This window comes from Takifugu rubripes, chromosome 3, assembly GCF_901000725.2.
Source record: "Takifugu rubripes chromosome 3, fTakRub1.2, whole genome shotgun sequence".
Classification (NCBI taxonomy): Eukaryota; Metazoa; Chordata; class Actinopteri; order Tetraodontiformes; family Tetraodontidae; genus Takifugu; species Takifugu rubripes.
Window position 1 is genome coordinate 17,447,416 of NC_042287.1, and position 14,115 is coordinate 17,461,530.

A 14,115-nucleotide genomic window follows, 5' to 3' on the forward strand; every position below is an offset into this window, starting at 1 on the left:
TTAAACGCGTCGCCGAACCAACATTCCGTCCGAAAGGGTTCTGGACTCGTCGCTTTGTGCGTGTGGGTCGGATCTCCCGGCGGAGATCGGGTCGAGGCCCGAGAATACCGACAAATAAGTGCGCTTGACGCTCTTTGTCAGGACATAAAGCCTTACCTTACAGCGCTCCCCTCCCCCTCCGCTCCCGCATCCCCGGCACCGCAAACACACGCTCAAGGCAACTCGGAACCGCAGGAAAACGGTCGGAACAAGGCGGGGTACCTGACGAGCGACGGCGGCTCAGACGGAGTCCAGTTGCCCCCCGAGGTGTTCGGCAACCAACAGAATCGGCCCAGTTTTCAGCACCATGGACAGTTTCAGCTGCACTGCCCCCTGTCGGAGCGCAGGAGGGCTGCAGGCGGCCGCCCAGGCCGGGACAGGCCGCTCCAGGCCTCCGGTGAGCGGGCGGCCGCCTGCAGGGACACCGTGTCAATAGTTAACGAGCCGCGGAGCAGCTGGGAGACGGCAGCACAGGCCCACGATCCCAAAATCCCAAACTATGAAACTCACAAATGATCATTTCCAAAGTTACTGAAGAATATTTACAATGTTAATCCGAAACGCTGCCGGCAGCCAATCAGAGAACACATCTTTAATCACATGTCTGAATTCAGACAATGAGATTAGCTCCACCACCCTGGAGAAAAATATAGATACAACACCTGCTTTTAAAAAGACAAATTCAGACAATAACGATCTAACATATATTAAGTTCACGTGCCATCTCTCATTTTGGCTGATTTGTATATTTGTGGATTGAAGCAAATACCACGTACATCAACAATAAAGTCAGCTGCTTCACAGTGATATGGTGATTTACTTTTATTACACAATAAAAGACTGCAGCAACAGTGACTGAATAGCCCAAATGCTCCATAGAACAAACGTTTGGGTTTTCCGTTCCGTTCACGTTGTCTTTATTCTTTTTGTCGTTTTTTAGTGGAAGATGACAAAACTAAAATCAGCCGCAAAAATTCTTTTTTGTTGTTTTGTTTTTGCGTTTTATAATAAAAGCTGCGACATTTCCCTCCGCTAGAGGGCAGAGTAGAGGTCAGAAGATTACAACCTGTGAAGAAGAAAAAGACGGAAAAGGAAGAAGAAGAAGAGACACGAAGAAGAAGAAAAGACACGAAGAAGAAAAAGAGACACGAATCCGTGAAAGTTGCGTCGCTGCTGTGATGGAAGGAGAGAACTTGGGTCCGTTTGTTCACCTTCGGCCCTCGGCTGAATAGTTCAGGGACTGTTTCGATCGCGTGAGTCTGTTTTGCCACTTTTCTGCGATGATTTAGCATCAAATAGGTTTTAAAACTTTGGGTGCGTCTCTTTTTTATTCTAAGACTTGGTAAATCCGAAGCAGTGTTTGCTTTAATGATTGTTATTTGCAGATTGGACGTGTGTTTTATGGCTCTATAGGGCTGCATCCAACACTCGAACTGTGGGGAAAATATATGATACATATGATACATGTAGCATTGTCTGAGAAATTATATTTTTATGGAACAGATCACAATAAAAATGTCTCACATTTGGCAGCGATTTAGGAACATTCGGCCCGTTTAAAACGAACATGGTTTTGTCTTAGGTTGATGAGAGGATGGACCTGTCCACCAGGCTGTTGCTATGGCAACAGCTGGCCGAGAGCTGTGGCGTGAGCACGCTGCAGCAGGGCCTTCAGCAGGTGTGGAAGCTGCTTCTGCTCTGCCTGCTCTGCAGACTCTGCTTCAGACTGGGTGAGACACACACCCGCCAGCATCTCCTGCCACTGAGTGTGTGTTTCATGTGGGTGTGTGACCCTCTCAAAACCACGTTGGAAACACACCGTTTCACCATCAAACACCACCTTCGACACACTTGTGCACGCCACAGTTTTGCCATGTCATTTTTACTCTTTTAGAACTTCATATCATATATCAAACTGTTTTTAATGAATAGATGATCTGTTTACGCTACAGTTTAAACTCTAAATAAGCACTTTTTTTTGAACGTTGAAGATTTGTGCAGCTTAAGCAGAACAGTGGGTGAAGTTCTTACACGCCTCCGTGGATAAAACGCCTGTAATGTGCATGACGGCATCGTGTGTCAGGCTGTGTGTCCACAGTGAAGCATGTAGCGTCGCTGCTGGCTGGGATGTACGCCCTCTTCCTCTTCTTTGATGTGCACATGTTGTGGGTGCTGCTCCTGAGCCTCCTCTGTTACCTGGTGCTCCTGCTGAGCCCGCGCTCCAGCAGCAGAGGCCTCCTCCTCTCCGCTGTGGTGCTCCTCTACCTGCTCATCGGGTGAGTTTGAGATGAAGTTCAGCGGCGTCAGAGCTGCACCAGCAACTGAGCTCACAAAGTTCCCTTTTCCTCAGTTTGGACCACAGATAGAGGGATATTTTAATGATGAAAAAGCATTTTTCTGAGATCCAGGTGACTTTTTTGTGTTTTTTCTGTTGCATTAATCCATTTGTCTGTTTTATTTCAGAGAGCTGCATTTCATTGACATTGTGACCTGGAATAAAATCAGAGGTGAATATTCTGAGCAGCTAATCTCAGCTAATCTCATGAGCTCAGATCTTCATCCATGTTACAGCAGAACTCCAACAAACTCAGATGAAATGATTTCTTCTAACTCTGAATCTGATTGAGGCTCTCAGATGGTGGTGGCCATGAAAGTCATCTCTTTGGGCTTTGACCTGGACAGAGGGGCTGCGGTTGACCTGCCCTCCGCAGCTGAGTTTCTGGGTTACCTTTTCTTTGTGGGCACCGTGATCTTCGGACCCTGGATCAGCTTCTCCAGTTATAAGAATGCCGTCGGAGGTAGAGCTCTGGTGAGGCTTCCTCCTTGGTTTCCTAATGGGATCCATAATTCCTGAGTCTTTTGATCCCATCTCTGTTCCTCAGAGCTGCCGCTGGCTGTGCTGCTCCTCCCTCAGCCTGCTGAGAAGTCAGATCTGCCTGCTGGTCTCCACCTGCGTGGCTCCATACTTCTTCACTGTGTTTGTCCCACTTCAGGGAAACTCGGTCACACAGAAGTGAGATTCCAGCCTTTGTTTAAATGAAATTCAGCCTGAGGTGCTCACAGATCATCAACATCATGAATTAGCCTCTACAGACCCACGTTTCCTAGAATACAGCTGCCTCCAAAGTTCTGGCGTCCAGATGGAGACCTGTTGTGGACCGGGTCAGAGAGCGGCTGGAGAAGCTGATGTGTGTGGTGTTCCACAGGTGGCTGGACGCGTATGAGAACGCCGTGTCCTTCCACTTCAGTAATTACTTCGTGGGTCACCTGAGCGAAGGGAGCGCCATGCTGGCCGGAGCCGGCGCCACTGAGGAGAAGGGTCGGACCTCCTGGTGAGTGGGGCTCAGGGCGCTGTGGCTGAAGGGCTGCTGTGGACCTGAGCTGCCTTTTTCTTGTGCAGGGATGTGAGTGTGGTGAAGCCTCTCGCTGTGGAGATGCCGCGCTCCATGGTGCTGGTGGTGACGTCCTGGAACATTCCCATGTCCCAGTGGCTGAAGACATGTAGGTTTCCTGTGTGTTCACCTCCCAGCAGACCTGAAGCACCACCTGTGAAACCAGTTACAGTTAATGTTTGGACTGAAGCAGTTTATGAACGACCTCAGCTTCACCAGGAACCAGCTTCTTCTCTTTGATGTCTCTGGAAGCCACCACAGCATCTGCATCATGTCACCTTCCAGGGCCTCTCCTGTGCTGCTGGGGACTTGGAAGTCCTTCAGCCGTTGAACCTCTGTGGCTCATGACTGTGGCTGCTTTTGAAACGTTCCGAGCTTCTGTGTTCTGTCTGTTCCTCAGATGTCTTCAAAAATGCCATGAAACTGGGCACCTTTCCTGCCATCCTGATGACCTACACGGCCAGCGCCTTGCTGCATGTTAGTATGATGCTCCTCCATACTTTTGGTCGAGGGTCACTTTCTTGGCCTGACTCTGGTTTGTTCCTCTCAGGGTCTGAGTTTCCACCTGGGAGCTGTTCTTCTCTCTCTGGGCTTCATCACCTATGTTGAACACGGTAGGGAGGCCGCGCTGAGGTGCCTGCTGCCCGACCAGCTCTCCGGGATGGTCGTCTGACGCTATTCGCCCGTCTGTTGTAGCTACTTGATCCAGGCTGATTTCTTTCCTCTGTAGTTCTGAGGAAGAGGCTGGCGTCCATCTTCAGCGCCTGTGTCCTGAGCAGACCCTGCAGCTCAGGCTGCCACCATCAGCACAAGCAGGTCTCACGTCATCACCATCGCTGTTGGAGACAGAGGAGTAATGAGAAGGTTTAAAGTTGATTCTTCCCCGTCTGCAGGAGTTTTGGGTGATGTTGCTCAACCTGGTTTTCAGCCTCTTGGCCATCGTTCACCTCACCTACCTGGGATCCATGTTTGATCCTGGAGTTGATGAACAGGAAGCAGAAGAAGTAGGACCATGACGTCACACTCGGCTTCAGCAGAGGGAACAAATGAAGCTTGACGTGCTGGTTGTTTGTCGTTCCAGGGCTACCGGGCCAGCCACACCATCCACAGGTGGGCCCAGCTCAACTGGGCCAGTCACTGGGTGGTGCTGGCCTGCTGGGTCTTCTACCGCTTGATCAAGTGAGCAGATCGGACACACACGACTCACCTGTGCTCAGGTGGGTCCGACTGAGGATGGAAGATGTGAAGATGTTCCTGGAACTTTGTTACAGCTTTTTCTACTTTTGTATTAAATCTGTTGGAATAATAAATAAAGATGTTGGAAGGTTTTGGTGGAAATCATCAAGATCTAAACCACATTTTAAATGTCTTTTAGCATGTTTAGAACTTTTACTGCAGCCGTGACTGACACCATGCTTCAGTACGTTTAAACCATCGTTGATTTATCTGGGCTGGACTAAACGGGACTGATCTGGACTAAACTGGGCTGGGCTAAACGGGACTGATCTGGGCTAAACTGGGCTGGGCTAAACGGGACTGATCTGGGCTAAACTGGGCTGGGCTAAACTGGACTGATCTGGGCTGGGCTGATCTGGACTAAACTGGGCTGGGCTAAACTGGACTGATCTGGGCTGGGCTAAACTGGACTGATCTGGACTAAACTGGGCTGGGCTAAACTGGACTGATCTGGACTAAACTGGGCTGGGCTAAACTGGACTGATCTGGACTAAACTGGGCTGGGCTAAACTGGACTGATCTGGGCTGGGCTGATCTGGACTAAACTGGGCTGGGCTAAACTGGACTGATCTGGGCTGGGCTAAACTGGACTGATCTGGACTAAACTGGGCTGGGCTAAACTGGACTGATCTGGGCTAAACTGGGCTGGGCTAAACTGGACTGATCTGGGCTAAACTGGGCTGGGCTAAATGGGACTGATCTGGGCTGGGCTAAACTGGACTAAACTGGGCTGGGCTAAACTGGGCTGGGCTGGACACAGCAGGCGGTAACTGGCCAACCTTCTGAAAGCTGAAGGATGTTCTGTCTAATGTGAGTGAAGAGGAATCTGTTGATTAGGATGAACTTGGATCTCTCACCTGTGCTGCTGCTGTACCTGGTCAATCATTAACACCTGCACACACACACACACACACACTCTGCTCAACACGGAAGCTCACCAGGTCCAGTGGGAAGTCCTCCGGCCTGATCTGGTGCCGTTGGCTTCATGGACAGATTGGATGTGTTTCTGCTGACGGGAGTCCGACCGTGATGTTAGAATGAGGAAAGGGAGCAACTGCAGCTGGTTTGGGCCTGAGATTCCGCTGTCCTCCCAGATCTTCAGTGGTGAGTGAGGCTGGAGAGGCGTGAACGTACCAGGACAAATGTAAGAAGGCAAGGGTTTATTTAAGCTGAAGGGTTAGTTCTAGTTACTCTCCTGCCATAACCACCATCCCCAGATAGTTTTGGCTCCGTAAAGATGTCGCAATCCTCCACCGACCGATTAAAAAACACAACTGCAGTAAACGTGGATCTTTGCTGGTGTGTGTGTGTGTGTGTGTGTGTGTGTGTGTGACAGCCATAAAAGATGAACTGTGGCTCTTCCTCATCCCGGCCGGCCTGGCTGTCATCTTACTGGGGATCTTCCTGGAGGAGGTGGGCTTTTTCCTGCGCCACGTCTCTTCTCCTCGAAGACGATGGTTCTACCTGTGGATACTCGGGATGTACCCGGTAGCGTCCGGCTCACACACCGCTGCCCGTCCTGGCCCGATAGTGGCGCCGCTCTAATCATGTGCGCTTCTGGCTCCTGCAGGTTTTGGCCGTGACCTCCCTGGTGGCGCTCTTCGTCCCGCGCTCATCATCACTGTGTAACTTCGTGGCTGCGCTGTGAGTTTGATCAAGTCGAGCGACCGACCTCACGATGAACTCTGACCGGGTCGGCGCTGCTGCTGTGTTCTGCAGGTATCATTCCATAACCTTGATCAAATTCATGGGCCTGATCGAGGACTTCTTTGGGGGCAAAGCTCGTATGTTGGCAGCTCTGGCCGGACAGCAGGTTTCTCCAGACCCTTTCCCCTGTTGCTGCTGCTGCTGTCTTCCTATGGTGGCCATCAACAGGTAGACATGTCCAGCACAGCCTCGGGAGTCGTGTGTCTCCTGCGTGCTGACCGGCCCGTGTGGGTTGTCTCCTGTGTGCAGCGGCAGCCGCGGTTGGATGGTGGCGGCTGTGCTGCAGCTGTCGGTCGTGCGCAGCCTCCTCTTTTTTGTCATGTTGGTCCTGTGGACGGATGAGCAGTACGACTACGGAGATGTGAGTGGCGCGTCCTGATGTGCGTGTGAGTGTCACAGATTGTGCAGCTGCACCATGAACTGGCTCTGTTCTCCAGGTGGATTCGGTCAACCCTAACGTGTACGTGAACGCCATCATCGGCGCCTCCACCTTCCTTTCATTCTATGGCTACCTTCTTTTTTACAAAGCCACTAAGAGCTCTTTACATGGCTACGGACTGAGAGCAAAGTTCATCTGCATCATCGTGGTTCTGGTGCTGTGTGGGCTTCAGAGTGGAATCCTGGAGACGATGGGGGCTTTGGAGGTCATCCCGTGCACGCCTCCCTTCTCTGTGGTGGCCAGATCGCAGAGTAGGTCCCAGCAGGCGTGGCCTCTCCTCTCTTTCACCTGCTAATTTGAGTTGTTCTTTATTCCTTGCTCTTCCTGTCGTCTCCCTCCAGTGATCTACCACTACTGTGTGATCGTGGAGATGTTCTGCATCGGCCTCTATGCTCGCCACACCTTCCGTAAGGTGGAGCCAAGTTTGGAGGCTGTGGAGGGGCCCATCAGCGTGTGTCAGACTGACAGAGCTGTTCAAACAGACAGTCACATGACCCAAAACAAGCTTCAGCTGCTGGCGGAGGAGGCCCGGCCCGGTTGCCGTCTCTCCGGTGCCTCAAATCCCACGTTCTTCAGTGCTGGTGAAGACGCCTTATGCAGGATCGAGCACGAGCCCTTGGACGGTTTCTTTTTCCCTCGAGCCAAACGTGAAGCAACGAAACCGAGCTGTACAGAGGAAGCTGGTCTGGATCTGGATCTGACTCGCATCAGCGTCAGAGCAGAAATGACCCAGCAGAACTCCAGTGACGTCACTGTGGTGTGAGAAACTACGACTGAACTACAGCAGAATAGAATAAAAGAATGGAGGTCTTTCCAGGGCCTGCGTCAAGTCCTGAAAACTGGTCTGGAGGCCTGGATCTGGATCACCGTTGAGGACGGATTTGAGTGTCAGTAAATCTGCAGGATTACAAACAATAAAATGTGGATTCCAGCCAGATCCAACATTTCACTGAAGCATCACTTTCACTTCTTCTCTGGTATTTGCTCGTTGGTGCTGTGATCCACTCTGATCACAGTTTCATTCACTGACCTTGAATAAAAGACCAAGTCTTAAATTCCTGTCAGAAATTTGGAACTTAATGATCAGAACTGGATTTTATGTGCTGTTGTCATTTTCTCAGACTTTTAAGAACTTAAATCTCACATTTATAACAATCGTTGGATCGTTAAAAAGACCAAAACATCGACAAACTCTTTCAATCATTCAACAACAACCTTTAATATTGTTCAGCTGAAATTTAAACTCTCTCCAAGGGTTCTGGCTCAGTTGGGCCTGCTGGACTCAGACAAGCTCCCAGGTGGTACCAATGATCCGCACATGCACATCAGAGCGTGCACGTTGGCCAGCGGATGAAGACAAACATGGAAAGAAAATGGGTCAAATTCACCACATCAGAGTTGACGGAAGTCTAATATCTTAGGGAATGGATGGATGCTGAGGATGGATGGATGGATGGATGCTGAGGAAGGATGGATGGATGCTGAGGAAGGATGGATGGATGGATGCTGAGGAAGGATCTGGAGAGGAAGACCCCAGACTGGACGTATGAACGCAGTGAGAGGATACATGAAGGTAGGGAGAGAGGACAGAGGAGATGGAAGAGGATGCAGAGGCAAGGTTACCTTCTGATCTGTGCTGGTCACCGCAGTGTAACCGAGTACAAAGAGTTCAACTTTAAAGTTGCTTTGAGCAGCATTTAAAGCAATCTGTATAACTTTCTTTGTGCTACTTTATGCTCCCAGGACGAAGTTTACTGTGAAATACGTGTACCTTATAATATCTGTGAATGTGAATAAACCCAAGCTATTTATCACAGTTTTACGATTATATTGTTGCAAACCTCGACCTCAAAATCCGTTCGACCAACCTTTTATTGTCTTCCGGCTGACGGGCGTCATCTCAGGTCACATGACAGCTCTGAGCCAATGAGGCGGCTGAACGACGAGCGTCGGCCAATCAGCAGCCGCTCCCTTGTGCATGCTGGAGGAGCTGCCCAACCCCGGAAATCTTCTATTTTGGCGGCTGTGTGAAAAACATGGCGGAAAATTTGAAAGGTAACAAACGATGGCCTCCAACACTTTACGTGATGTTTAAGATTCGTTACTTGCGTGTTGGCGGTTCGGTATGTCAAGTGTTTAAACCCAAAGCTTCGAGTTTCTTTCATTTGCGTGTCTTTGCGCCGTCAACATAACATGAAGCGCAACCTGCGTTTGAAGGCTTTTCCAGGTCGGATGCTGTTCCACGCATGTTGATCGCGCTCCTCTTCATGAACCAGTTAATATTTAGCTTTCCCGGCAGCATGCGTGCTTTAGCGGGTGAGGCTTCCGCAGGTCGCGGCCACGCAGCCGTTTCGATGCCGCCTGGCCGTGCGGGGTCTGCGGGGCCTTTGTTGGAGCTGCTGTCGCCTGCGAGCTCCGCACCTCCACCGCGAAGCTCCTCACGAGTGCTCGGGATCAAGCAGGTTAGTCGGGAAGCCTGGTCGGACTGACCGGCCTGTCTCCTCCCCAGAAGCGGCTGCTGCTGGGTGCAGCGTCCCCTGCAAGATGCCCCCGGAGCAGCTGGAGGACCTGTGCCGCAGGGAGAGGCTCCACTGTCGGGACCTCGGCGTCAGCAGAGCCAACATCAACCACTATGAGGTGGAATTCCTTTGTGACTACAAGAAGACCAAAGTAGGACACCAGCAGTCCAACACGCTGCTGCTTTCTCCACTTTTCTTCCTTTACAGGCTTCATTTATTGAGAATTAAGGAACTTAGCATTTTCTCCTTTTGATCCACAATCTCCCGAATGGAGCCGGTGTCCTCTCTGACGTAGTTACCTGGATTAATTACTGCGTGGCTTTATGTCCTTTAACCAGGGAGCAGAGTCATGCTCAGAATCAGCACTGAGAACCTCAGATGTCTGGAAAACAGGAGAATCCCTGGAACGACTACAGAATCGCAGTTTAGATTCATTCTGCATTCCTGCTGTTCTAAAAGGACGGGAATCACAGACTGCAGCTAAGATGACCATCAGAGCGAGGAATTACAGGAGTTTATGCCACTCGATTATAATTCCAAATCTGGGGAATAATATCACATCCGTGGGGGGTAAAAGGAGTTGCTGGTGAGACACGTGATTAGTTGGTTTATCTCTGCCTCACCGAGGCTTCGCGCCTTCAAACATTCACAGGAATATACAGTTTTATGTCTCATTATCACAAAAGTGAAACGTGTTTTTAAAGGGTGCAGCGTTCCTCAAAATGAGGAAGAAACTCTGAAATGAGGCGGGGATTATGAGGAGCACAAATTGTTAATTTATGATGCTTTTAGGTGCAATTACAACATCTTAGAATGTTGCTGAGAACAATTGTGACACAAAGAATGGGAAAAATCTCTGTCACTAACTTCTTTTTACTGTTTTCTAAGGACACAGAGTTATATATGGTGAAGTGGAAGGGATATCCCGAGTCTGAAAACTCCTGGGAACCCAAGAAAAACTTAAAATGCCCAAAACTAATGAAGCAGTTCCATCTGGACCTGGATCAGATGTTAAGGCGCAACAAGAGACACAGCGTTCCCAAAAAACTGGATAAGGAGACGGTGTCCTTCTTGACCCAGAAAGCCAAACTCCACCTGAGTCTTCAGCGCTGGGAAGCTCACTTGAATCAGACTCGCAACCATCCGGGCCGCATTTTCGTCCGGAATGAGGTGGACCTGGAGGGCCCGCCAAAGAACTTCACGTACATCAACAACTACAGAGTGGGTCCGGGCATCGTGCTGGACGAGATGGCGGTGGGCTGCGAGTGTAGCAGCTGCTGGGAGGAGCCCGTCAACGGCTGCTGCCCCGGCGCCTCCCTCCACCGCATGGCTTACAACGACCGGGGCCAGGTCCGGATCCGGCCCGGGAAGCCCATATATGAGTGCAACTCGCAGTGCAAATGTGGCCCCGAGTGTCCAAACAGGGTGGTCCAAAAGGGAATCCAGTTCGACCTGTGTATCTTTAAGACTGACAACGGTCGAGGCTGGGGGGTCCGCACTCTGCAGCACATCAAGAAGAACACGTTTGTCATGGAGTATGTGGGAGAGGTACGCCGCCACCTGTCACATGACCCGGTTCACACCTGCCCTGGTTTGTGGGGAAACATCTTAACGTCATACAAGTGGCTGACAGCCCCACGTCTAACTACGGTCCCGTTATCGAAGCAGACGCAGACGCTTAATTAAGTCCTCGTGACACACCTGCCCACAGATTTAGCATCGTTCTGGGGCTGAAGCTTTGAGTAAGACGGGAACACGCACGTGTGGTCGTAAACGATCGGTGTTGCCTTCCAGATCATCTCCACGGATGAAGCAGAGAGGAGAGGCCACGTGTACGACCGCCAAGGCTCCACCTACCTGTTTGACCTGGACTACGTAGAAGACGTGTACACGGTGGATGCAGCTCACCAAGGCAACGTCTCCCACTTCGTCAACCACAGTGTGAGTGTCGACCGTCCCCCGTTCCTGTGAGGCAGCGAACAGTTAGAAAGCTCCGCCCACTTCATCAGTAAAGTGTGTGTGTGTGTGTGTTTTCCTTTGGTCGTGATTAGTGAGAGGACTAGTGAGCGACTGGCAGCAGGTGAACAGTCGGTGCCTTCCTGGGTGTTAAGTCTCATCTTTTTGCAGTGTAATCCCAACCTGCAGGTATTTAATGTGTTCGTTGACAACATCGACGAGCGGCTCCCCAGAATCGCCTTGTTTTCCACACGCAGTATTCGTGCAGGAGAGGAGCTGACCTTCGATTACAAGATGCAGAGTAAGTACCGTAATTTCTGGACTGCAGAGCGCACCTGATTAAGAGCCGCACAATCTAAATTTAGAGAGAAAATCAATTTTTGTACCTATCCAAGCCGCACCGGATTATAAGCCGCAGGTCCCACGTAGTAATATGAAAAATTAGATGGAAACATTCAGTACCGGTGGATGTTTTTATTACCGTAAGAGACGAGTCACTGACGAGCGACAGACAGGTCAGAAGCAACAGACACTCTCTTCACTTGTGTGTTTATACAGAGACCTTAACTCCAAATTTTATCACGTCAGGATTTTTGAACTTTTCTTTTAATTTAATCCGTTTAGCAACATAAATCTATTCTACCGGTAAATGCTTTTTTTTCTAACGTGTCTGTAGTGCAGCTGCCTTGAAATATACGTTTGAGCTACACACTAATTACCTTGTTTATGCTTTTATACTCCAACAATGAACAATCTAAACTCCCCGATGTTCACCTCTAAAATCTTCATCTTCATGGCGGTGGCACCGCGGCCGCCTGCTCTCTGTGTGCTGACCCAGTCTTCCAGAACCTTCTCAGGCTCATTGACCCAGTCCTCCAGAACCTTCTCAGGCTCATTGACCCAGTCCTCCAGAACCTTCTCAAGCTCATTGACCCAGTCCTCCAGAACCTTCTCAAGCTCGGGCCTCCTGCGATGTTTAAAAGCTTTTGTCCTCTTTTTGCTTTGGATCAGGTCTTCAGGCGGCGTCTCCACCTTCTCCCATTGATTACCGTAATGCCAAGATCACGCACGAGTGATCGCTTTTAACTTAAAAGCCGCATCATAAGCTTTTCTTCTAGTATTTCCATGTTGATGAGGGTCAGTAAAAATGACTGATTCACAATAGTTGTCATAGTGCGCCACGAAAAAACCATGAATAAGCCGCAGTGTTTAAAGTGGAGGATAAAAGTAGCGGCTTATAGTCCGGAAATTACGGTAGCTGCCTCACTAAGGTGCCCCTGAAATGACCTTTGTGGACGCGAGCGGAGATGTTTGGCACTGACCACCAGCGGCCCTCCGCCCATCACTTCTGATGTCCATCCAACCCGCCCTGACATCCGCCGTCCCGTCTTTCCTCCGTACTTGATTAAAGCTCCTTTGGCAACAGTTGCAGACGCGACTCCGGGAGCAGGAGATGTTCTGGCATCTCCTCTGCAGAGGCTCTCTGTCGGACTGGGTGGAGGCTGTTTGGCACAGCTGGAGCTGGAGGAACAGGACGGAGCTCCGGAGGAACAGGACGGAGCTCCAGAGCTCCGAATCCCCACGTCAACACAATATTCAGTCATTTTAGATGTTTGGGTGCACGTTGATGAGAGAATGTTTGAATTGTTGTCCTTTCATCTTTCTATTTGGACCCGTCTCAGACCAAATCTCTGTGTTTCCAGTTGACCCAGTTGACACTGAAAGCACCAAAATGGACTCCAGTTTTGGTCTCGCGGGTCTCACGAGTTCTCCGAAAAAGAGGATTCGGGTGGAATGTCGATGTGGCTCGGACTCCTGTCGGAAATACCTGTTCTGAAGACACCTGGACGCCACGTCTTCACCTGTCAACATGCACAAATTTGTACAGCTCTTTTATATAAGGTGTCCGTTTTTATAAGATCAAAAGGTTTATTTTAATTAGTTTTACAATACTTAGAATTCTGCTTTGAGTGAGAGGTGCAGTTTATTTATCTCAGCAGTCTGAACATCTGTAACAGAAAAGCCTCAAAGGTCCCGACAGGCTGATATTCACTGAAGTCAATGTGAAGCGCTACGTTTGAACGGATTTTCAGGAAGCAGCTTTAAAAGCCGCAGGAAGTTCCATCTGAAGGAAATCGTGTCCTCAAACCCTGTCAGGACTGACCCTGCTGTCACTTCAGAACCTGCCAACAGACTTGGAAACCTTGAAAAAGGCACAATAACTTGTGTTTTTGGAATAAGGATTGTTGGTAATGGGAGCAGCTGGAGAGACGCACCTGAGCCCGGATTTACCTGTCAACGTTGCTGCACCTTCTCTTCGTGTCCTTAAACTGCAGCGACTGGAAGCTGAGCCGAGGCGACAGGAGCTTCCTGGGCCGGTGTTCTATGCAACGAAGTGACAGTCTAACCGCCACTACAGCTGTGAAACACACATTTAAGGTAAATCTGAAACTGCTGGAGGGATCAAGTCCAAACCATGACAGATTTACTCCCTTTAAACCTCTCATTGTGGTTTTTGTTCTTTTTGTACTGGTTGTGTCTTTAACCTTTTTAACTGTTAGGCCTTTCTGTGACGTTCTTATGGATGGAGAGTGAAGGCGATGTAAATAAATCATTCTAAATCGATGCTTTTATTTATTTTTTTACTTTAAGTTTCTCTGCACATGCGCAGTGCTGCTCTCTGCCAGCAGGTGGAGCTACCGAGCGTTTCCATGGATGCGTCACGTGATCTTTGAAGCTCTCAATTTTAAACGGTAGTACATATGTAATGGCATGTAGATAAGCCTCTGCTTGAACAGGAAGTTGATGCTTGAGTGTAGAAGTTGCT

The 14,115-nt window shown here is 49.7% G+C and overlaps 4 protein-coding genes and 1 long non-coding RNA gene across 18 annotated transcripts in view; 3 read left to right on the forward strand and 2 right to left on the reverse strand.

The window, feature by feature from the left end:
* The window catches only part of LOC115249242 (myelin transcription factor 1-like), a 12,012-nt gene extending 11,475 nt beyond the window's left edge, over positions 1-537 (reverse strand). For 2 of the 9 annotated variants that reach the window (XM_029834297.1, XM_029834301.1), the window contains exon 1: positions 157-534. The gene's annotated coding sequence lies outside the window, so the exon portion shown is untranslated. Of the gene's footprint in view, positions 1-156 lie in introns of all 9 variants that reach the window. The other 7 variants (XM_029834303.1, XM_029834300.1, XM_029834298.1 and 4 more) reach the window with 6 other exon arrangements.
* A 594-nt stretch (positions 538-1,131) lies between these two features.
* Positions 1,132-4,800, forward strand: LOC115249167 (protein-serine O-palmitoleoyltransferase porcupine-like). 2 transcript variants are annotated; one of them, XM_029833854.1, is made up of 13 exons: positions 1,132-1,292; positions 1,622-1,769; positions 2,123-2,315; positions 2,503-2,546; positions 2,667-2,848; positions 2,922-3,052; positions 3,246-3,371; positions 3,440-3,540; positions 3,832-3,908; positions 3,982-4,045; positions 4,162-4,247; positions 4,325-4,435; positions 4,513-4,800. In XM_029833854.1, the coding sequence occupies exons 2-13, from the start codon at positions 1,634-1,636 to the stop codon at positions 4,612-4,614; spliced, it is 1,353 nt and encodes a 450-aa protein (XP_029689714.1). In that variant the 5' UTR covers positions 1,132-1,292; positions 1,622-1,633; the 3' UTR covers positions 4,615-4,800. The 2 variants fall into 2 exon arrangements, with proteins under 2 accessions (XP_029689714.1, XP_029689715.1); XM_029833855.1 differs by lacking the exon at positions 1,132-1,292 and having other exon boundaries at positions 1,628-1,769; positions 2,031-2,315.
* Positions 4,801-5,443: 643 nt separating this feature from the next.
* On the forward strand, positions 5,444-7,868 carry LOC115249169 (organic solute transporter subunit alpha-like). The gene is made up of 7 exons (XM_029833860.1): positions 5,444-5,771; positions 6,004-6,155; positions 6,238-6,311; positions 6,387-6,542; positions 6,624-6,735; positions 6,812-7,064; positions 7,155-7,868. The coding sequence occupies exons 1-7, from the start codon at positions 5,705-5,707 to the stop codon at positions 7,574-7,576; spliced, it is 1,236 nt and encodes a 411-aa protein (XP_029689720.1). The 5' UTR covers positions 5,444-5,704; the 3' UTR covers positions 7,577-7,868.
* LOC115249170 (uncharacterized) lies at positions 5,678-9,413 on the reverse strand. 2 transcript variants are annotated; one of them, XR_003887877.1, is made up of 3 exons: positions 8,919-9,327; positions 8,682-8,836; positions 5,678-5,781 (listed from the first exon to the last, which is right to left on the reverse strand). It is a non-coding gene; the product is annotated as an uncharacterized lncRNA (long non-coding RNA). The 2 variants fall into 2 exon arrangements; XR_003887876.1 differs by lacking the exon at positions 5,678-5,781 and adding an exon at positions 8,292-8,351 and having other exon boundaries at positions 8,919-9,413.
* Positions 8,771-13,913, forward strand: LOC115249168 (histone-lysine N-methyltransferase SUV39H1-like). 4 transcript variants are annotated; one of them, XM_029833856.1, is made up of 6 exons: positions 8,771-8,868; positions 9,323-9,483; positions 10,221-10,880; positions 11,127-11,273; positions 11,460-11,589; positions 12,992-13,913. In XM_029833856.1, the coding sequence occupies exons 1-6, from the start codon at positions 8,850-8,852 to the stop codon at positions 13,123-13,125; spliced, it is 1,251 nt and encodes a 416-aa protein (XP_029689716.1). In that variant the 5' UTR covers positions 8,771-8,849; the 3' UTR covers positions 13,126-13,913. The 4 variants fall into 4 exon arrangements, with proteins under 4 accessions (XP_029689716.1, XP_029689717.1, XP_029689718.1 ...); XM_029833857.1 differs by having other exon boundaries at positions 11,478-11,589; XM_029833858.1 differs by having other exon boundaries at positions 9,323-9,450.
* Positions 13,914-14,115: the final 202 nt, after the last annotated feature.